The 22,664-nt window shown below is 35.4% G+C and overlaps 2 protein-coding genes across 4 annotated transcripts in view; one reads left to right on the top strand and one right to left on the bottom strand.

Moving 5' to 3' along the window:
* The window catches only part of BCAS4 (breast carcinoma amplified sequence 4), a 73,782-nt gene extending 55,625 nt beyond the window's left edge, over positions 1-18,157 (top strand). The window contains exon 5 of one of the 2 annotated variants that reach the window (XM_039345277.1): positions 18,040-18,157. In XM_039345277.1, the coding sequence (XP_039201211.1) occupies positions 18,040-18,063 (24 nt within the window). In that variant the 3' untranslated portion in view covers positions 18,064-18,157. Of the gene's footprint in view, positions 1-3,874; positions 4,037-18,039 lie in introns of those variants that run through there. The other variant, XM_039345273.1, reaches the window with a different exon arrangement.
* LOC120308785 (activity dependent neuroprotector homeobox) overlaps positions 6,532-22,664 on the bottom strand; it is a 57,950-nt gene continuing 41,817 nt past the window's right edge. For both annotated transcript variants that reach the window (XM_039345267.1, XM_039345268.1), the window contains 4 exons: positions 18,139-18,245; positions 14,539-14,651; positions 12,195-12,287; positions 6,532-10,716 (listed from right to left, as the gene is read on the bottom strand). In XM_039345267.1, the coding sequence (XP_039201201.1) occupies positions 7,579-10,716; positions 12,195-12,287; positions 14,539-14,651; positions 18,139-18,187 (3,393 nt within the window). In that variant the 5' untranslated portion in view covers positions 18,188-18,245 and the 3' untranslated portion in view covers positions 6,532-7,578. The remainder of the gene's footprint in view (positions 10,717-12,194; positions 12,288-14,538; positions 14,652-18,138; positions 18,246-22,664) is intronic.

Raw genomic sequence — 22,664 nt, forward strand, 5'->3', positions numbered from 1 at the left:
GGTTATCAGTTCTTTTTGCACTTTTTTTGTACCTGTGAGATGCATTTTATGAATGCATATTTAATGTTAAAAATATGGAATGCTTCTCTTGCTAAAGTTTTATTAGTATGCCTTTTGTGTTAAGTATTGCCAAGAGAGGGAGTAAACATGGAATTTGGGAGGGGATTTTTCACTTCCCATCCTTAGCTGAAATATCTGGTGTCCTAGACTTGCATGCTGAGAAAGCCTGTTCTCATCTACTATCCCTAACAGATATAAAACCAGTAGTATCTGTTATCTGTAAAATGTTCTTGGGCCTATATGATCAGTGTACATTTGTGTACACTGCTCACTGCCTGTTTCATATTGTGCTATTTGATTTTTAATCACAGTGCATTAGGCTGTTCAGATATTTTGAGTACTGTATGAAGGCTATTGTTACTGTAGCTAATTTCAAGAGGTTGCTTCTAAGTAGATCAGGATTGTCCATGCTAGTTAACAGCTCCCTCGTTACTCAGTTGGAAGTCTTGTGCCAAGTTAACTTCTTCTACCGGTACTTAAATTGCTTTCTATCAGGAATATGGGTACCCAAATACGGATGTTCCTTAAGGCTGCCTATTGATTCTTGCAATATTCCAGTGGAGAGTCTCATAAGGGAGAAGTAAGGTGTTGGAAAGGTGTTGCGGTCTTATTAGTATTTTAACTTTGGCAGTCAATTCTGCTGGCTCAGAAATGGGAGTTGACATTCTTTAAAAAAAAATGTGTTAAGTCCCAGGTGGTTTCCAACCACTTGGTTTTGGTATGAGCTGCACACAGCAGGATATACTTTTACTCAATCAGGAGGCAGATGGCCCCTCCTCCACACACCATTTCGTGCACATTCGTCATACTTAGTAGGCCTCAAAATGGCTGTTTGGCTTTTTCCACACCATCTGCCTGGTGCCAGAAGATGAAAGTTTGAAAGCCTACCATCCACCCTGTAGCTATTTATTGTTTCATTGACACAGAAAAGAAATGCTGAGTGTAAAAAAAGCAAGGAATAAGGAATGCTTCAAGAATACTTGCATAGAGCACCACTTCTCAGTTGTCACCTATGAGAACTTGTTTCTGCTGGTTGCCATTTTTATGGTTGCTGAGGAGATGCAGGTTGAAAACGTGAGAGAGGAATGCTCCTGCTTACCTCCTTGGCAACAGCTTAAAATGGTATCAGTCTGCAGGGAAGTATCATGCAGTGTCATTCCTAGCCCACGTTGGAGATGAGGGAAGATACATTGCAGTATTGCTTGTTGCAAAAGAAACAACTACTTAAAGCATTGGGATTTTGCAACTGTTTTGTTAAGAAAAGTAGCCAATGCTTTCTGTTTTGTTTCTGCTTCCTCCCCCCCCACCCCCACCCCAAGGAAGAACCTCATGCACTCAGGCATTTACCTAGTCCTAAGGGAAGACAAGAAAGCCCCTTGAAGCAGTGTTTCTCAACCTTGTCAACTTTTTAAAATATATGGACTTCAACTCCAGCTGGCTGAGGAATTCTGGGAATTGAAGTTCACACATCTTAAAACTTGCCAACGTTGAGAAACTGCCTTAGAGACAGGATTTCTTATTTTCAGAGATACTGCTTCCAGTTCATGTTGACAGACAATAAGAGTAGACTGCTGCTTTCTTTCCCTATGGAAAATTTCTGGCATGTCCAGAAACTTCTAATTGTATGTATTCGATATGACTAAACAGGTTTTCTTCGGTAAGTGTTCCATAACAAGATGTAAAAGTGGTAGTTGATCCATAAAGCCTCTGAGTTACAGAAAAACTGAAACCCTTTTCCAATATTGAGGCAGAGTGAAACATCAACCTATTTTATTTGTTGACGAGTCCATGTTAATCTAGTTGAGCGGTATGGAGATGTTGCGATGGTATGTGCCAACTTCTAAGTGTGAGCAGCAGGCATCTGCATGATCTACAATGCAGAAGTATCCCATCAACATTTTTAGGGGCCATTTTTAATGTTAGGTTTTATTTTTTTTAATAATCCAATCACTTTGAAGGGAGAGAATCGCAAAATACCAAGTTTTATCTATTTCTGATAGCTCACAAAAATATTAACAGTCTGCTTTCTCAGATGGCTTGTTCTTAAAGTAAATCAGCAAAATATAAATGCTTTAAGGGCACAGAAAGAAGAATGTATTAGGTATCACATTTTGATGAATGATATTCCTACCTTTCTACATAAACACGCATCTTCCATTTGTCATTCAGATCTTCTCTATCACATGTTACGGGAACAGCAGTTAAGGATTTTCCCGTTGACATCTGGATGGAATGTCTTGGTCTGTCAGTATAACGTCATTTTATCAATGTATTAAAGATGGGGATTGTTTTAAAAAAATGCCTTAAAGTCCTTTATCCAGATTCCCAATGTTTTATTGGAAGCGTAACTGGAATCCTCATGAAACCTGTGCATTGAATCTAGAGAATATAGGTAGTCCTCAACTTACGACCACAATTGAGCCCAATATTTCTATTGCTAAGGGAGATAGTTGTTAAGTGAATTTTGCTCCATTTTACTTTTCTTGACACAGTTGTTAAGAGAATCATTGCAGTTAAGTTAGTAACATGGTTGTTAAATGAATTTGGCTTCCCCATTGACTTTGCTCGTCGAAAGAACACAAAAAGGGATCATGTGATCCTAGGACACTGCAACCATCATAAATATGAGTCCATTGCCAAGGGCCCAAATTTTGATCACGTGACAATGGTCATAAGTGTGAAAAGGGCATGCTAACTTCGAACAGTCACTAAACGAACTGTTGTAAGTTGAGGACTATCTATACAGTCAAGAAAAAGATTTATCCTGGCAGTTATGTCTCTCAAAAGATGCGGAGAGCTTTGAAATGGATGGCAGCCATTATGCTTTAGGAAGATATTTTTAATTATAGAATTTGTATAATCCCTCTAGGTCTCATTTACTTACACAACAGAGATTAAAAATTTACTGCATAAAGTACTGCTTTTGACACTACACCTGTGTATAACCATTCCATTCTGCAATGAATTTACCGTAAATGCCGGCGTATAAGGCGACTTCGGCGAGCGCTGAAATCGGCGCCAAAGACGGGGGTCGTCTTATACGGCGAGTCGTCTTATAAATACTGGTAGTTTCCGGCGTATAAGACGACGTTCTAGGAATGCGGCCCAGCTATAAAGACGGGGGTCATCTTATACGCCGGCATTTACGGTACTTGGGTAAATGTGGCTCAAGATATCTGGAAATCGGTCACACAAGTCACAAATGAGCAGACACAAAGCAACTTTACAACAAAATTAAATTTCTGGGGTCTAAGACAGATGGGGAAAAAACATGAAGGGATGAACTTTTCACACAGGAATCTGGCACATCATTTCTCTATTGATTAAGGAACCCCATTTACCTCTCTACTATGCCTCAAAAGCTTTGTCTTACACAATTCTCGAAAGCTAACACTCCTTTTTTGGCATTCAGAATCTCTGTAGTGCAATCCCCAGTGGAGAAAAGCAATTTTCAACTTAAGATGTTTTGGAAATAATGAAAAAAATATTTGCTACATATACAAACATACAGGCAAAACTTACACTTAAAATGAAAGGGTCAGCATTATCTTTGCCCCAAAGTATAGTAGTAATGAGCGGTTTTCTCCCCTTGTATTTTTTGGCGGGGAGGGGATTGGTTCAAAATTTTATTTAAATGTCCTAATACAAATGAATGTGTAACTTTTGAATATAATTTTATCTTTACTTATGTCCTTACTTCCATTTGTGTTCAAAAACCAACTTCATATATATATGTTTGTATACACATAGATATGTTCCTTAAAGCAATTTAATTACTTTAATTCTGTGATGTCCAACTTTCTTGTTGTTTCAGACATATACTCCAGAGGCACAGCAGAGTTATAATCTGCCTGAACTTTATAGAACAGAAGATTATTTTCCTATCAAATATATTGGTAGCAAATATCAGAGCCATTAGTTCTGTATTTATGCTTACTGCCTTATAGCCAAATAAAGTATATGGATATTCTCCTTCTCACCTTTGTATTTTACATTTGTACTAGGGCAAAATTCATCATGGAAAAGAAAACGTTATTTCCAAATGTATTGTGTTCTATTCTGACTATGAGGAATGGAGTTTATTTCTTGTTTGTTTGATACTTGAGGTATGTTTATATAAATAAAAAATCAGGAATGGAAAGAAAAATCTTTGTGAAGACATACTAGAAAGAAACTGCTTTATCACTTTGTAATTGTTAAAATCTGTTCTGTCTCAGCCACTTCTGAACAAAAATCACATTTCAAAAGTAACCTGCCTAGTTATCTAGTATTTGTATTCAAAAGAAAAAAGCAAATGCCATCGAAGTGGCAAATACTCAAATTGTTGTACAGTGTACTATTTAATGGCACAAAAGTTATGAGTGCATTTGGTGCAAGCACGGGACTCTGCACTATTAATATAGATAATGTACAGTATCAAAACCAGTTTGATGTATTAGTAAAGGGCAACAGTCTAGAAACCATGAGGCCTAGTCATGATGCCTTAGGCACAAAATCAGATAGGTAAATTTGGTCTCTCTCAGATCTAGGAAGAAGCTATTTCTGAAAAATGTTGTCCAGAACACTTACAGGGACTTGTCCAGGTAGTCATTGGGAATCAACAGACTTGAAGACAAAACAAAATAAAAATGTCAGTTCTATTTACACAGCTCCTTACGATGTCTACAACTAGAATAAATGCGATTATTATGAACTATTAACTCCAAAATGGTTTGATTTTTGGCCATAGCCCTAAGAACACAACTGTTATGTTTAAAAATTAATATTTCACTATTTGAAGCTGGACAAACAGGAATTCTAAGGCCATTGCAGTCATTGCTAAAGTCATTGCATTTAAATCCACAAGAATTATCAGCAATCTGGTGCTTAAGCATATCAATGAATATATCTGTTGGAAACAAAATGACTTGGGAATATTTGTGCACAAAGAGAAACCAAAAATGAAAGGCAGCAGGACCTGCTAAAGCTAATGTAGGGAAACAGTCTAATTAAAATAACAGCAACTATTCAGGAGGAAATCCTTGTTCAAATCAGAACAGAACCGACAAAACGAACGCATTTTAAAGACTACCTAGAACTGAGCTCAACTCCTGGTGACTATAAAGTGACCCCCATGTATTCTTGGAAAGAAAAATATGGGAGGCTGTAAAAGTCTCCTTCAAGCCAATCTTTAATATATCTTGAATTTCATGGACAAGATATGTTGTTTTCTAAGCAACTATACCCATATGCTTTGCCATTATTTTCTGCCAGTGCTTTCTTTCAATTTTCTAATCTGCGTTAGAAAACTTCTGCAACTCAAATTTGGCTTACTTTTTTTGGGAGGGGGGCAAATTTGGCTAAGTGCTGCTTTATAACCCAGGGTGAATAGGTGCAGCTTAAGGTGTTTTGTAATGGGCCAGAGCCATCATGACAGATATTTGGGTAGACTATCCATAACATACTTTCAACATGCCAAATATAAATGTCAGATTGCCAACTTCTGGTGAATTGGATTTTGTGATCATTTGGTATCCAATTTATAATCTCCCATAACTGTATGGTGCAGGTTGCTACTTTACCCATGGTGTATAAATTTGTTTTTTACAATAATTCAAATGTAAAGTTACAGCATTAGTGAAAATTTTAAGTTGTAACAAATCTTTCTTAAATATTTTTTTACTGGAAATTAATGTAAATATTTTCAAGTTTATCCCAGTACAGATTTAGCCATTTTTTTCCTCTGCTAGAACATACAATAAATACATCCTCGACTCCAGCAGACTGCATCACGATGCAATAAAACTAGGCATTTAAATATAAGGAAAATGTTATGAAAAAGGGAAAACAGTCTACATGTTTCAAGAACTAGACAAATTAATAAAAAGATGATCTTATAAAATGCTCTACAATTAATTCTGCTACAGTAGAAACCTCATTACGGCAAAAATACACATTGACAATACTGTTAAAAATGTGTTGATTTAACTTGCCCCAACTCATCACCCCCCAATCCTATACACTGATTGTGAAAACTCAAATAGCATATTTGCAAACAATGGGTATGAGACACATTTAAATCCATTCACTGATTTACTACAAGGAGCAAATCTTAAAAGATTGTCAACTTACAAAAAATGACAGTACTTTTAAATATGATTTCAATAGGAGTATTAAGCACATCTTTAAACTGCCATTGAAAACAACAGAATTTTAAAATGTTTGGATGTATTATGCTGCATATTTGTAGATCTGTTAATCCATATACAGTACTGTAGTTTTAATACATTTCTTTCTGTTTGGTTCAGTAAATTATATATAACTAGCTTGCACATTGATAGCTTAGGTTTGTTAATACAAAACTTCTATAGATAACTTCATTTTCTCAAGGCATAAACTCTAGCATTTGAATTTTGTTTTCTTTCAACAAGAGCCATCACAATGACTTGAGAAACAGATAATTCAGAATTTGTAATAAAGCAAATATTTACATTAAGCACAATACAGCAATTTATTTAGATGTTTAAATGAATACAAAGGGGAAATAAAGATCACAAAATTATCCATACTACAACAATGTGTCATATATTAGATGGTATAAATGAATAACACCATGAGGTGTAAACTAAAGATAAAACTAAATATCCAAAAAAATGCAGCACTCATTTTTGTATGCTGCTTTTAACACAGTACAGTTTTATACAGATTTAAAAGGTGTCAAAATTAGTAGCTGCAAACTTGTTTCTTGCATGTGATTTTAGCTTAAAAGATTTCAGAAAATGTCTCTGAAATTCATAGTCATCAGTTGTAATGTCAAGGATATTCAAGAACAAGAAAATTCTATAATACATTAAGAGTCCAGATATATTTTATGTTGCTGGCCTCTTTGAGATTGTACAAGGTTATGTGCAAAAACTAAGTCTGTCAAAAGTCATACTATAGCAGTTTCAAGCTTTTTGCTAGGTAAACTAGATACAGCATTTATTACACAGCAGGGCAACACTAAAAGAAAGGGAAAGAACCAAATCTATGATGGATACACAAGAACAATAGCATAAGCATCACTTGAGTAGGTCTAAAAGACTGTACAAATATACATTTCAACTATTCAGAATGATACATGAAAAAACAATTTTCCCAGAGTCTACTATACACATTGAACTGGTAGCTCTTATGTTGGCCCTATAACTACCATGTGGAAAAGGTAATGTTTAAAAAGACATACAGTTGAACATATACAGTGAAATAAATGTTGAAAATGCCGATAAAATAAACCTTTTCTTCAGTGAACTGGGAGCCACCAGCATATCAGTTTTCACATTAAGTTACTGTGCCATCACAGCACATACTCTCAAATGAGATTTGCCAACAGCATACTTTGAAATAAGTACTAGAAATAGTGGCTTTGTAGCCACTGGCCAGATGACCTTGCACTCAAAAGGCAGTACCAGTTATAACGAACTTTAGCATTCGTGCTAAATAAAAGTATTTAGACAGTTGTCAAATGGGAGATATTGAGGCCATGGAGTTGACTGACTTTTATGCTTGCTGGCTACTCAGCTCTACTCCCGTTAGGCTGCTATGCATTGATTCTGTAACCCCGTCAGTCACATTGTCAAACTGGTCTCCATCCTCACTGTCAATTGTGCTATTTTGCCACTCCATCTGTTGATTTGACAACTTCTCTTTAATTTCTGTTGCATTTTTCCATTGTGGCTGGTCCTTGGACCAAAACTCACCTACTTTTCCATAGGAACTATTCTTCCATTTTGAATGGTCTCCATCACTCTCAGAGACAACACATTTAGTTTCTACACCTGGTTTACTATTAGCATCTTCACTTTGGGATGATTCATCAGTCCAAGTTTCTGGCTTCACTTCAGATGTATTATCTTCAAAGTCAGATGCCTGTTGAGAACCAGGTCCACTTTCAGAGGCCGATGCTGTATCTTTCCATTCAATAACATCATCCTGATCTTCTTGGTCACCTTCACTGTCTGAGCCATTAGCCACCTGCTTTCTTGGTTCTGCTGCAGAGCAACTTTCCTGGATTTTCAAATCTCCTCCATTCTCTTTTTGGTCTGTTTTTTCTGGAGGCTCCAACGTGGCTTCCAAGGGTGCCTCCTTAGATACGCTGTCATCTCTGTTTTCATTTATATTAATTATAGATGTTTTGTGATCAGAAAGAACTTCTACAAAAGGACTATTGCTTTCATTGAATTCATCTTCTATATTTTCATAACTGTCTGAAGAACTTTCATTATCTTTACCTAAGTGTATTTTTTTATCAACTGTTTTACTAACATTGACTCTAGAATTCTCTTCATCGTGGTTTTCAAATAGCCATTCATCATCAAAATCCATTTCATGTTTCACTTTATTTAATTCTTTCATGTTGAATCCTAGCAAAACACCAATTTTAAACTTTTCACAATCTTTAACACATTTCTTCCTTTTGTTACTAAAGTGTGAAGCAATATCAGATTTCCATAGCCAAAGACTGGCTGCTAACTTTTCAATTTCTCTTCGAGCAGGATATGGTTGTTTATTGAAATACTTGGTGAGAAATGTTTTTCGGGCTTCATATGAATCGTCTTCATGACCTTTGGGATCCAAAGCAAGTACTACAGGTTCTTCAGGCTTTTCCTCGAAAACTGAGGGCGAATCGTCATCATCCATTTTTCTTTTCTTCAAAAGAGAAAATTCCATATGTTCATAAGTACGTTTCACAGGTCCTGTACCTGGAGACTGATTTAGCCGAGAGGGAACATTAGATTTATCTTGACCATTTTGTGTCTTCCCCACACCCCTACAATGGACAAGGTGCAGAGTTATAGTTGAGGCAGTCATGTTACTAGTATACACTCCAAGGCAATGAATACATTTATATGTGAGCTTTTTCTCTACTGGATGAACTGTTTGAATAACTTGGTGTCTCTCCCTTAAGTGATGTGCCAGTGCATCAGAGATGGGTCCTTTAAGGATGGAAAAACACAAAGGGCAAAGAGTTTTTCCCACATCTTTCTTATATGGAACTGCTGCTTGAGGCGAACTTTTGACAGGTACATCTGCCTTCTCTTGAATTTTTGGCTGTGGTTTTGGAGGAACTGGAGGAGTATTTTGAGCGTGATAAGCAACAGATTCAGCAGGTGCATCTCTCAAATTGTAGGTAGTTACAAGTAAGTGTATATTGGTATGACTACCCTGCTGTAATGTCAAATCAAAGGTTAAAGTGGAATCTGTTTTAGGTCCCATTTCTTCATCAATATGAACCATTCGCATATGAGCAGCCATCTTTTCAACATCATTAAAAGTTGAGCGACAGTAGGGACAGGACAGGCCATGAATTAACATATGATTAAGCAATGTATCAGTTGGCAAGTAGCGATTACAGTATAAACATTTGCTAGTAAAATTGTGTATTTTCATTATGTAGTTAGCAACCGCAGGCACCTTTTCAGCTTTGTGTTCTTTCTCAAAATGAATACTATACACATTTTCTGGAAACAGCTCGTTGCAGATCGTACAAATTTTCCATTTCTGTGTTGATGAAGTATTAACAACGGCGGCGGCAGCAGCTGTAGCACTTGCTCCAAGAGGTTTGGGCGTGGACTGGGCTAAGCCTCTGGATGCTGCCTGAGACTGAGCTAATGGTGTTGATTTCAATGCACCTGATGAAAGTGCAGAAGAGTTGGCAGATTGAAGAGAGTACCTTGCAGAGGTCTGTGGTCTTGGTTCTCCTCCAAGAGGGTATGGCCTCCCATTTCCACTGGGAGGATATTGTTTCATGGATTGAGACTGCTGGGATAGAGAAACTGGGGAACTACCAGTTAAACTTAGCCGTCCTGTATGACTAACATAACTTGGTGGTACAGATTTCACTCCATAGTTATTCTGCTGTAAGTGAACACTGGACATCATATTAACTCCTGAATTCAGTGTAGGCTTTGGTATATTTAGTCGATTTATCATTTGCTGTGATGGAAGAGAACGAACATTTCCAGGAGACAGGGGTCCCAATCTCTGAGGAAGTCCCATAGGCTTTTTATCCTGGGGTTTTGGAGCAATCAACATCAAAGGTTTGGATCTTGGGACTACCACATTAGTGTGGCCTATCATTGCTGTCACCTGATATCCTATACGCTCATGGTCTTCAATAACATGCTGTACTAAAGCTTCATATGATTTCGGCATAAAAAGGCATCGTTTGCAGTGAATCATACTCTCTTCTCGGGAACCAGAACTCAAGGATACAGCTCCATTAAGTGATTTTTCACTTGCTTTTGCTATATAAGGTGCAGCAACATGCTGAAAATGTTCCCTGTAAATGTGCTTTCTAACTATTTCGTAGAGAGGATCTCGGTAAGTGCACTTCTTACAATAATAAACAGCTTGTTCTATACTGTCAGCCTGTTTAGGTTTAAGGCTATCATGCTTGTTTTTATCTTTAAAAGTGCTGATGCCTCCACTTGGTGTGTTGGCATTGGGAGCATGAAATATTTTAATGTGCGTTTCCAAAGTCTTTTTGTCTGCATTGAAAGTACAGTAGGGGCAATTAAGAAGAATCCTGTTTTCGAAGTCTTCACTGTGAACATTCCGGAAATGACTTTTGTAAGCAGAAAAGAACTTTGAGGAAAATGGACATGCACTGCAGCAAAATGGTTTTGTCCGATAGTCCTTTTAGAAAAAGAAAAAGAAAAAAAGTTAGCATCATAAAAAAATTCATTTAATATACTTTAAATATCTCCTTCTAAGTATTGAGCTGTGGGCTAGTGAATTACAATTATAAATTAAATTAGTAGAGTCATCATCCATTTAGCCGTTTTTCCTTATATTGGTGAAATCAGGCTAGGATAATGGTTTGATATTATATGCCTCCCAGAGTCTTTTGGGATTCAGGCAGATAATAATTACTGTGAGATAAACAAATAAATAATTCATAATTCTTTGTAGCTTCTCATGATAATGCTGAAACAATCTAATGGACACTATCATTTTAAAAAATGAAATCACAGTTCTGGTACTTTATGGAAATATGCATCAAAACATATAATAAAAGGCATTTTTTACAGTTTGGTTCTTTAGCCATCAGCAATTATTTTTTAGTATGATACACAGAGTAAACTGTTATATTTAAACAAAAAGACTTTCTTAACAAGCTTATTGACTATTCAGAAATTAACCAAATTTTGGCTTAGTTAAGTCCATAACTCAAGGACTCTGTTGTTATGTTTAACTTACATATATGTATATAGTTCAAGAATCTACTGAATGAAGGAACAATTTCTATACATATGTTAACTATACATATGCATTTCAAACTTTAACATGTAAAATATAAAGTATGTCACTGCTTTATATTTTATAATCGAAATAAGACTTCAAAATATTTCAAAACAGTTCTAAGATCATGATGTTCTGAAAAGGCAAGCAATCCTAACCCTCTTATCCTATGTAGCCATCTGTTTATATTATTGACACTGATAATGTAAGTTCATTTTTTAAAGATTGAGTATTCATCCTGATAAGTCTACAGAGAAACATATTTATATATTTATATTTGATTATGTCTGAAGCAAGGTAACCCATTGCTTAGGTAACTAGATTATTTTAACAAGATCAAACTATATTTAATATAAATTAACAAATCATAGTTCTCCAAAAGAGGCAAGAGATGCACAAATTCATGATACAAGGTAACAGTCTTCAGTGGGAACTCAATATCAGATTACAAATTAATAAAGCTTTCAAATCATAGCATTTTTGTATATACACTCAGACTGATCAACTAAATAGATCTGGACAATTCAAACATTAAACTTTAAATCATTGTTTGCAGTAAGCATAGTTTAGAATGCCGAACTATTTTTTCAGTTTCCAAATTTGGTAGTCAAATCATTTAGAGCGACTTGACAATTTTTGTTATCTATGTTCAGACTTTTACATTTTCAGTTGTTTCTGTGAAATGACAACTTCTGGATAAAGAGCAATGGCGGTTAACTACAGTTTGCTAATGCATTCTCGGTTCTGAGTTTCTAACAAGTTTATGAAAGTACAAATTAACTTTGGGTTGTAAAGCAATAAGCATTCACTATAAGTTTTTAAAAAACTTAATGGATTCAAATCAGGTATCTTTCACATATTAATGTACTAACCTGATTTTTTGTAAGCGAAGGGTCCCACAGTCCAACATCTTCCCATGTAGTGTTTTTCAAATAGAAGTCATTGGGTTCAAATTGTTTAAAATCCTACGAAGGTGGAGAAAATGGCAAAAACCATAAATAGAAATAACATACTATTAATATTTGATTGGTTATTCATTTCAAATCTAAGTTCAAAATAGTGCTCAGGTACCAAATCCAAGAGAATACAAGATAATGAACTAATTTCATTAAAGAAATGCAGGATTCAAAGAACCACATTTAAAAATCCTTCTGAAATGAATCTGGATTTATTTCAGTTGGGTCTCTCTCTCTCTCTCTCTCTCTCTCTCTCACACACACACACACACACACACACACACACACACACACACACACACACACACACACACACACTCCAGTATACTCTAGAAACTATCCAGGGATGAAAGTCCTTTATAGGCAGTCCTTGATTTACAACCAAAATTAGGTTCTAAACTTCTGTAGCTAAGTGATGCGGGTTGCCAAGTGAGTTGCACCATATTTTATGACTTTTACTTGCAGTGATTAAGCTAATCGCATAGTCATTAATCTGGCTTCCCCCAATGACTTGGCTTGTTGGAAGCTACCTGGGAAGGTTGAAGATGACAATCACAGAACCCCAGGATGCTGCAACTGTCATAAATACATGCTGATTACCAACAGCCCTATTTGATCATGTTACAGCAACAATTGTTGCTTAACTTCAATCAACTGTTCAACTAATAGCCATATATCAAGGGCTACTGTATTTGCAATAATACTGATTACTTTCTGCACTGTGACATCCTTTATTTTGTTATGTTAATAACTGAGAATTTTTTTCATACCAGAACAGAAAATGGGAAAACACATTTCTAAAAACTAGGCTAAGTAGCAATCGTACGGAAATGCTGTAGTACTGAAGCAAAAAGAGTAAAAGGGAAAATGAGCAGGAAAGGTCCTACTCTTTTGGAGCATGCATAGCAGAATAAAGCTTTCATGTTGCACCACCATGGCTCTTAAATCTATGTTGTTAAGTTTTATGGGAAAAAAATCCATTCAGTCATGTAACTGTAATTTTCAACTTGTTAGCGTAAATGCAAGTTAAGCAAGATTCCCATACTTTTTGAAAAAGAGAATTCTGCAGAGCCACATGCTAGTAGGCAACAAGTGGATTTTCAAAACAAGCAGAGAAGCTATTTAAGGTACCCTTTGACAAGAATAGTGTACACTGCTCTTCTATTATAGTGGTTAATAATTATCTAAAATTTTTTTTAGTATTTACCAAAGATAGTCTGAATTAAGAATATAACACCAAATATTTATATTAAAACTGTGTAGGTCTATTCACGTTTACCCAAAATATTTCTTCGAAAGGTTCCCATGGCAGATAGATACACGAGGAGTCCTTGGTGCTCTCTGAGCTTGATTGTTTTCTTGCAGACATTTCACTACCCCCAAAGTAGGTAACATCATTAGTGCTAGTTCCTGACCTTCACTTTCTAGGTAAGGAGGAAAGCTCTGCATAAAACTAAAGAGCAAGTCTCAAGCCAGGAATCATCTCTGAGCAGTATCCAAGCAATAGTGATCAAATGGCCACCATTGTCCCAAACAAGCAGTTATATACAGGTAGTCATTAACTTATGATCACAACTGGGACCAAAATTTCCATTGTTAAGCAAGGTGGATTATTGAGTTTATATGCCCAAATTTATAACCTGTTTTGCTATGGCCATTAAGTGAATCATCACAGTTGTTAAGTGAATCTGGCTTCTGCCATTGACTTTGCTTCTTGGAAGTGAACTGGGAAGCTGCTGTTTGGTTAGAAATCCTTGAGTGTATTCTAAAAACAATCACATGACCCCAGGACACTGCAACCACCATAAATACATGCCGGTTGCTAAGCATCCAAATTCTGACCATGTAACCATGGGGATGGTCTGATGGTCTAAGAGCGAGGTCCATTATGAGTCACTTTTTTCAGTGCCATTATAACTTCAGTCACTAAACGAATAGTTATAAGTTGAGGACTACCTGCAATAACTCCACATCTCTTTTTATCCGGAAAAGAAACAGAGGATTTAAGCTCCTATTCAATCATGGCATCAAGAAACATCCCTGACAGCCCCTCAAAAAGGTACAGGTTTTGATTAGCAATTAAAGTGAAGTAAAAATTGTAAATCCTAGCTCAGTGAAATAATGGTGGTGAGGGCTACCATTTTTCAGATTCTATAACCTCTCCTCTAAAAAACATCTCCCTACTTCTCAACTGAATATATTACCAACATTAGAGAGAACTCCTCAGTTTAACTAATGCTCCATGCAAAATCATACTTACTTCTATATGTTCTTTACAGTATTCTAAGCCAATGTCACTTAGTATCTTTTTCACAGTTTTCCGGGCTTTTCTTAAACTGCCAAGATTGTTGACAGGAAGCTGGAACATAGTTTCTAATAGAAGGAAAATGAGAAATTAATTTAATGAAAACGTTTTATTTAAAGTAGCTTAACTCAAAGTAACAAGAAACATTTGATATCGCTGTTTTTTATTATACACGTTGCATTCTTGTTTTCTAGATAGTTTCACAAATCAAAAGAAAACGGATTGTTCATTACATTTTGCTTTGTAAGATGAACCTGGAAACTGATTGCCTTTAAATATAAAAACATAAAACACAAAAAAAGAGATCATGATGCCTAGATTTGAGCTAATATATTTCTGTAATGAGAGTAATCTTTCACATGAAATTTCATAAAATCATAAGCCAAACCCATAATGAAAGTGGAATTTTACAAATCTAATTAAAAAGTATTTGCAGTGAATATCAGTGATCATTAAATGCTAAGTTAAATTAAAAAACCGTATAATTTACCAATCTTTCTCCCAATAGGTTTATATCTCTCCTGCAAAAGCAGAATGCTATTTTGATCTGGTCTAAGAGACTTACTTGTCTGAGATGGTATAGGTTCTCCTGTTTGAGCAGGGGGCTGGACTAGAAGACCTCCAAGGTCCCTCCCAGATCTATTCTATTCTAAGGATAGATTTTTCAAAGTATGTATGGCCAACACATTGGGGTTATCCATAAATCTAATACACAAATAAATAAGTAAATGCAGAGCACTCATGTACTGTATAAGCAGTATTATCTTTATTAATGCCTAATCTCTGTCAAAGTGAGTTGTACTGTGTTTGAAAAAATGACAAATGTAATTTTAGGTTGCATCAAGAGAAGTATCATTTATCGATCACAGGAAATGATTTCCCCATCTTGAATACTGTAATCACTAACCTTTAAACAATATTCTGACAAACTTGAAACTGATTTAAATATAGGTAGTCCTCGACTTACAACTGGTTCACTTAGTGACCTAGGTTATGATGGACCTCCCCCAAAAGTAATTATGACTCAGTTCCAAAGTTCTAATGGCCATTCCCCCATGATCATGTGACTGCATCTTGGGTGGTTGTTAACTGACCCACATTTATGACTGTTTGCTGCATCCTGTGGTCACATGACTGCAATTTATGCCAGTTTTTGGTCACAAACCAGCATTTACTTTTGGTTTTCAGAAAATTGGTCAGTAGTGAACCATTGGCTCACTTAAAATTATGGTAATTTACCATAAAAGGGTTGTAAAATTGGGTTGATCACATGGTTAATAATACAGAATTTCAATATTAACCATTAGCTTTATGACCATCACAAGGTAGGACCAGATATATATAATGCATAAATGTCCGTGGCACCAACAGAATGAGCTGAAATTAAGACCTGTGTGATTAGTGATGCTTATATTAGAAATATAGCAGTCACTATGTTTAACAATTAAATAGTTTGAGAAACTTGCCAGCTTTCACAAATTAAAATAATCAAATATAACATAAAAATATATCTGAAGTGCAATCATGGAAAGTCTCAGAAGCATTAAAATGTCTATGCCCTCACCAATTCTCTTACTAGTCCCATCTACAACTTGATATTTTTCTTTTGTTGTTGAAATGAATACAACTGTCTAATGTAAAGTAAAATACTTTTATATAAATGACATCTTTTATTTAAATTTCTACAAACAAATAATTGTAAATAAATCATTCTTGTTTAAAGAATAGTGTTTTATGCTTAAAATCCTAGACAATTTAATGTATACCTTGAAAAGTCGAAGCAATTACACTAATATTACACTTATAACCCCCCTTAATATTTTAAGTAATCCATCTCAATATAACTTTATAGTTAAACATTATCCAGTATCAACCATCAACATTCATCTGGTTATTAGACCTGTAATTATACTCAGCACAAATAAATTAAGTATTTAAATACTGACTCAATAACAATGAGGTTCATCCAAAATGATGCAAAATCACAAATGACTTAGTTACATATATTATGAAAAGCCAGAAGATTTTAATTCACTTCTTTTCATTGACATTTACTATAAAAATTTAGGTAGTAAAATATAAACTGTAAGAAATTAAGTAATAAAACAGAAATTATGTAATTTTTTTAAAAAAATGATTAAATTGTTTCAGTGTTCATTTTTATGCCTGTATTCAGATGTGTGTGTGTGTTTATCTCTACCTCTATCTTTATCTCTCTAAACATGAGAAGTTAAAGGTATCCAGAGGTTAACTAATATGATTAGGAGACCCAGTTCAAAGCTTCAGAAATAACCCACTCTCATACACTCTCATACTCTGAAAATATTTCAGTGGCATAAATCACTGATTTACAATGACAGTGAATCCCTTAGTATATATTTCAGAAGACTAAGTTGTAGATTTCTTCCCAATTTTATTGACTTTTTCTTTTTCATGAGCCAGATTCTTAAATATTTTCTAGGTGTGTTTTTTCATTACAGACTTTTAATTTTTCTGAAATCTTTTTACAGCTGTATGTTTCTATCATTCTTTAATGGTATAGCTAGGGCTCTATTGCTGCATGCACTATTATTCTGTTAAACGGAATGAGAAGGACCGTCCTTTGATTGATCTCATCCCTTTCATGATATCCTTTTAGAATCCTTCTCCACATCTTTTGACAAGAGTGAATTGGCTTCTCCGAAACCATAGCACATGAATATTTGAACACTGCTCCAAATATTCAAATACCTATAAATATTTTGAATACTTGTCCAAATACAGATAGTCTTTATTTACCAAACATTCATTTCAACTGTTTAAAGTTATGATACTGAAAAAATAACCTTATGGCCCATTTATGAGCCTTGCAACATCTCTCAGTCATGTGATTGTCATTACAGTCAGTATGTGTGTCCTACCTCCCAGAACAGAGAGACTGGAGAGTTTGCAACCAATTTCTGTAGGCAATCTTTCCTTTACTTGACTGTTTCCTATTGCTGGCAGATTATATTGCTCTCAATGTGCAGAATAGCAAAAAGCTTACTCTTTTGAACTCCAATTTCTCTGCTCTGCAAAGTGGGTGGAAAGATCAGGCAAAGGAAGGTTTAGTTAAATCTCATACACTGTATCCCCAACAAAAATAGTCAAAACTACAAAGCCTCAAATGATTATGGCAAAAAAATTAAAGATGAGAAAATGGGGCAAGGAAGGTATCACCATTTACCTTTGCAATGCAGACCACTTTTTCCCCTTAAAAGGGACAGCAACGGGGATTTTGTTTTTCACATTTCTGTAAGAAATATTTTACCAGCTCAGTGATCAATTAATGCTGGCAGTGGAGACAGGGCAATGAGTGATACTATGAGTAGAATCAATATGTAATTATACTACGAAGATGTTCATTTGATAAGGTGCAAAATGTACCAGGTTTCAGTTCATGGATCACAGACTCAACAATACTCACTTTTTTTTCAGGAAATTATCATCCTGGATCACTGATCTCTACCTTATCAAGTATCTATATCAATAAGAACCTATATTCGGACCCAGATGTATAAAGAACCAGATACCTACCCCTTTGTAGCTGTTGAAGGCAATGAATTCCTGGAGCCTTTCTATTCATGCAACCGCTTCTGTAGTTTCTTAATCTTATGACTTCTGGTAGGAAGTAGCATTAATGCCTGCAGTAATGAATCAGAATGAAACATTGGTGTGCCATCAAAAGGTCTGTGCATAATAATGTGAGTTAGCATTTAGCAAAGAGGATGATTCAACAAAATGTGGAAACACTAGAAATAAGGTTTTACCAAACGAAAAACTCATCAGACATATTTTGAAACAAATTTTCTCACTAAAGATAAAGAAAGCTTAAACAACAGCTAATAGGAAAGGGAAAAATCAGTGCCATTGCTTACTTGAATAATAATTGGTATTATGATTGTATTTCATTTTATTGTTAACTCATGCTGAATGGATATTAATTATGAAAATAAAACTTTAAATTTTCGCTTAAAACTGTCATTTAATTTGGAATATCCTTATCAATAGCATGGTGGCAGCAGCTAAAGTAAACAATTTTATGATAGATTATCGACAAAAGACATAGAAACATACATAAAATAATTGGGCCAGGAGAACAGATAAGAAAGGGTGGAAAGGAAAAACAAACAGATGAAGAATAGGGATGAGCTGTATTTTGCAGGTGGAAGTAATAATTTTGCAAAAGCTAACATAAAGCAAATGAAATAAGTGTGGCAATAGTGTGTGAATGTCAACACAAGTGACTAGGTAGATACAAGATCCAAGAGCATATTTATTTTGTACATTAGTGTCACTTCTTTATGTATGCTCTGTAGCACAATGTAGTATATAACTGGCTCATATTTAGCTGCCGCTTATAGAAAGATCATAGAAAATAAAAATATGAAGTTGAAGTATTATTCTCAGGCAGCAAAATGTTACATCAAGACAAGCTAACCGTAAAGTTTCCTAGATCCAAAAATATATAAGCCAACAAATATTTCTTCTCAAAACTCTGCTTCACAGCTCTCTGCAGCACATAGAAAAATGAGCTCCAGTAACATGATTAAGAAAACAGTTTTGATTTATTAAAACAAAACTATATTTACTATCCCTATATTCAGGAAAAGTGACATTTTTTCTTTAAGCCATCAATATGCTCACTGACAGATTATGTATTTTATGAAAAGTTGAACTTTAACTCTAGACATCCCTAAATTATAGAAACTCTGGTTGTAGTGACAGGGATAATAAAGAAAAGCTGCCAATCAAAAGGAACTATATTGAACAAGTTTGGCATAGACAAAGCGTTGTGATCTTCAATTTATTATTTTCTGGCCTCTAGATCCCTCCAACACCTGTCTCTGAAATCCAGGACAAAATAACAGAATATTAGTAGTGCAATTTCCTACAAATTCCCAATCAGGAAAAACAAATAAAATAAAAATCAAACGTTCAAAAACTGAATGTAGAGTGCTCAACCTCTGTCACAGAACCCCACCCTCAGGGCCTTCAAGAAAGTAGTAATAAAAAATGAGGATAGCCATTAAGTTCAAGATATTTACCATTCATGAGCCAATGTATCAATAGTATCATAATACTAAGAAACTTTTTATGGACATTCACTGTACGCTTTGTGCATTGATATCATTTTTGAAGCAAAAAAAAATATCTATTGTACGTATTTTAAAACCACTCTGAATAATTGAAGTGTTTATATGAATGTTTTTATAAAAACAAAAGATGGCATCATACCACAAAATTTTAATGTTTAATGTTTTTGGTTAATTTGTTTTAACTTGGTTTTTTTAATCATTTTTGTGAGTCACCCACAGACATGCATGTGAAATGGGCTGCTGTATAAATTGAACTAAATACATAAAATGTGATTGGGTGCAAAAATAAAATGTTCCTTCAAACTGCAGAAAAAGTATCTGAATTCAAAGATGAAATGTAAGCTGTTGGAAACTTGTGTACAGCTAGTTTTAATTTCAATGAAGTAAGGGGTCTTTAGCCATTACTTCAGTTTCTTAAATTTTATGGGATGTTTTGCGAAACATTCCAATTGCTTAAGAGTTTGAAAACACTCAATACAACAGTACATAGTACATCAGGTAGCCCTCAACTTAAGACTGAAATTCAGCACAACATTTCCGTTGTTAAGCAAGGCAGTTGTTAAATGGGTTTTGCCCCATTTTATGACCTTTTTTGCCACATTTGTTAAATGAATCATTACAGTTGTTAAATGAACTATGCAGTTAAGCAATGCTGGCTTCCCGCATAGGCTGTTCTTGTAGAAAGCTGGCTGGAAAGAGTACAAGTGGTGATCAGATGACGCCAGGGCAGCGCAATTGTCATAAACACATGTCAGTTGCTACCTGAATTTTAACCATAACCACGGGGATGCCACAATGGTCATTAAGTGTGAAAAACCAGTCATAAAATACTTTTTTCAGTACCACTGTAACTTCGAACAATTACTAAACAAATGGTTTTAAATTGAGAACCACCTCTAATTGAAATGGCCCCTTATCAGTGCTCAAGCAGGCATATTTTGGTCAAGATATTAATATTGTATGCAGTGCAACATATTTATTTGACTATTTATGCCCCACTTTCTCACTCAGTAATTATTTAAGGCAGAGTAACAAATTAAACGGATACTGAAAGTGATATTAAATTAACAGTTAAGGGCCTAACAAAAGAGATGTGTATTTTCTAAAAGTTTGCAGAAAGTTGAGGAAATAAGACTCCAAATAACATCAGTGAAGGATCCCAAAGATGCCTTTTTCACAAGGCAACTGGGCCTTCTGGTTTTTCTTTGAAGACATTTTGCTTCGCATCCAAAAAGTTTCTTCAGCTTCTTGGATAAGAAACAAAATATCTTCAAAGGAAAACAAAAAGGTCCAGTTGCCTTGTGAAAAAGCATCTTTGGGATAACTATGATCTGGATGACTGAGAATCTCCATAGACATTAATGAAAGAGTGTATTCCATACACGAGAAAATACAGATAGTCTTCTCCGGTGTGCCAGGCAGACAGGAACAAGAGAAGCCTTAAAAGGACCTCCTAAGTTTTTAATGGCCTATCAGGATGGCAATGGGATGGGAGATCTCAGAGTTTAAACTGTTTAGGACCTTTTCGTTTTGTAAGTAAGATGCCCATGTCTTACATCAGTTAGTTGCCTAGATCAGGGCTTTTCAACCCGTGGTACGCGTACCACTGGTGGTATTTTGGCACCTGGCAGGTGGCACATGTACCATGGGTTGAAAAGCACTGTAAAAAAAAGTGTAAAAGTGCATGAGCTGAAGCAGCGGCAGCACCAAAGAGATCTGGGAGAGATTCAGATGGAGCTGCGGTGCTGCCGGGGCTCTGAGACCCCAGGATCAGCACACGCAGTTCCAGCTGATCGGTGCTTCTAGCGCACCCGGTAAAGGAGTAGGTAGGGGGGAGAGAGGAGAGGATGTAAAAGGAGGAGTAAAACCGGTACTTTTTTCCTTTTTTTATTGTTTGTAACATTTTATTAGATTATAGAATAAAATACAAAAATACAAAAGCAAATATTAGAACACAGTGGGGAGGAAAAAGGGAAAGAAAAGTGAGGGGGAGAAGGGAAAAAGAAAAGTAATGGCATTGACTTACAACTTCCTCTGTTGCAGTAGAATGAAGCATTAATATCGAACCTCAACTTTTTACTTTTAGTAATAGTATAAACTAGCCATTTCTATAACAACAAATCAATCTAATCAATAAAACCCCAAATCCCCCACCCCACTTTTTTGATCATCAAGTTTTTGACACCTTGCTAAGCACTGGTGGTACTCGAATATTATCATGTCCTAAAAGTGGTACAATCTGTGAAAAGGTTAAAAAGCCCTGGCCTAGATGTCACATTTAGTATACATGTAATATTTACATGGTCTTCAAGCATAAACGGTGTTCCAATAATCAATAGTGGCGTGAATACATGGATAACTATAGTGAAATCTGACTAGCTCATAAAGAGTTGTAGCTGATACAGTGGCCATAATTAAATGAAGATGCTTCTTGCTATAGCAAGCTTACTGCAAAACCTCCATAACGAAGCATCGAAGAGCAGTCCCAGCTGATTTGGGAGCGTACAACTCAACTCAAAAGAGGATGAACTTTCACCTTTGAATTCTAACTTCCTTATTTAACAACAGCATCACATTTCTACCAGGATTTATTTTAAAATTATATATTTTTGTTCTATCATATCCAGTTCATTATTGAAATTAGTCAATGTCCAAGAGGAGAAATCTCTTCCTCAATATTCTGTGATTAAGAAACTATATCCTACTCAAAATCTCCAATATTCCAGCAGTTTCACGTAGATCCTGAGAAGCATAATAAAATCCTGTGAAACATTACAAAAAATACAAACCTGGCAAAGTCAAATTCCACAAGGAAATCCAAAAATTGGTTAATATTTCTACAGCCAGCCACACATTCATGATTGTACTCATTATCATGGCTGATGGTACAGAAAGTTGTTGAAAGGCTCAGAAAAAATATTATGGCCATAGTCCACCCTTTCTAGTTCTCCAGATAGAGATAAT

This window comes from Crotalus tigris, unplaced genomic scaffold, assembly GCF_016545835.1.
Source record: "Crotalus tigris isolate CLP2741 ecotype Arizona unplaced genomic scaffold, ASM1654583v1 scf7180000017947.1575755, whole genome shotgun sequence".
NCBI lineage: Eukaryota > Metazoa > Chordata > Lepidosauria > Squamata > Viperidae > Crotalus > Crotalus tigris.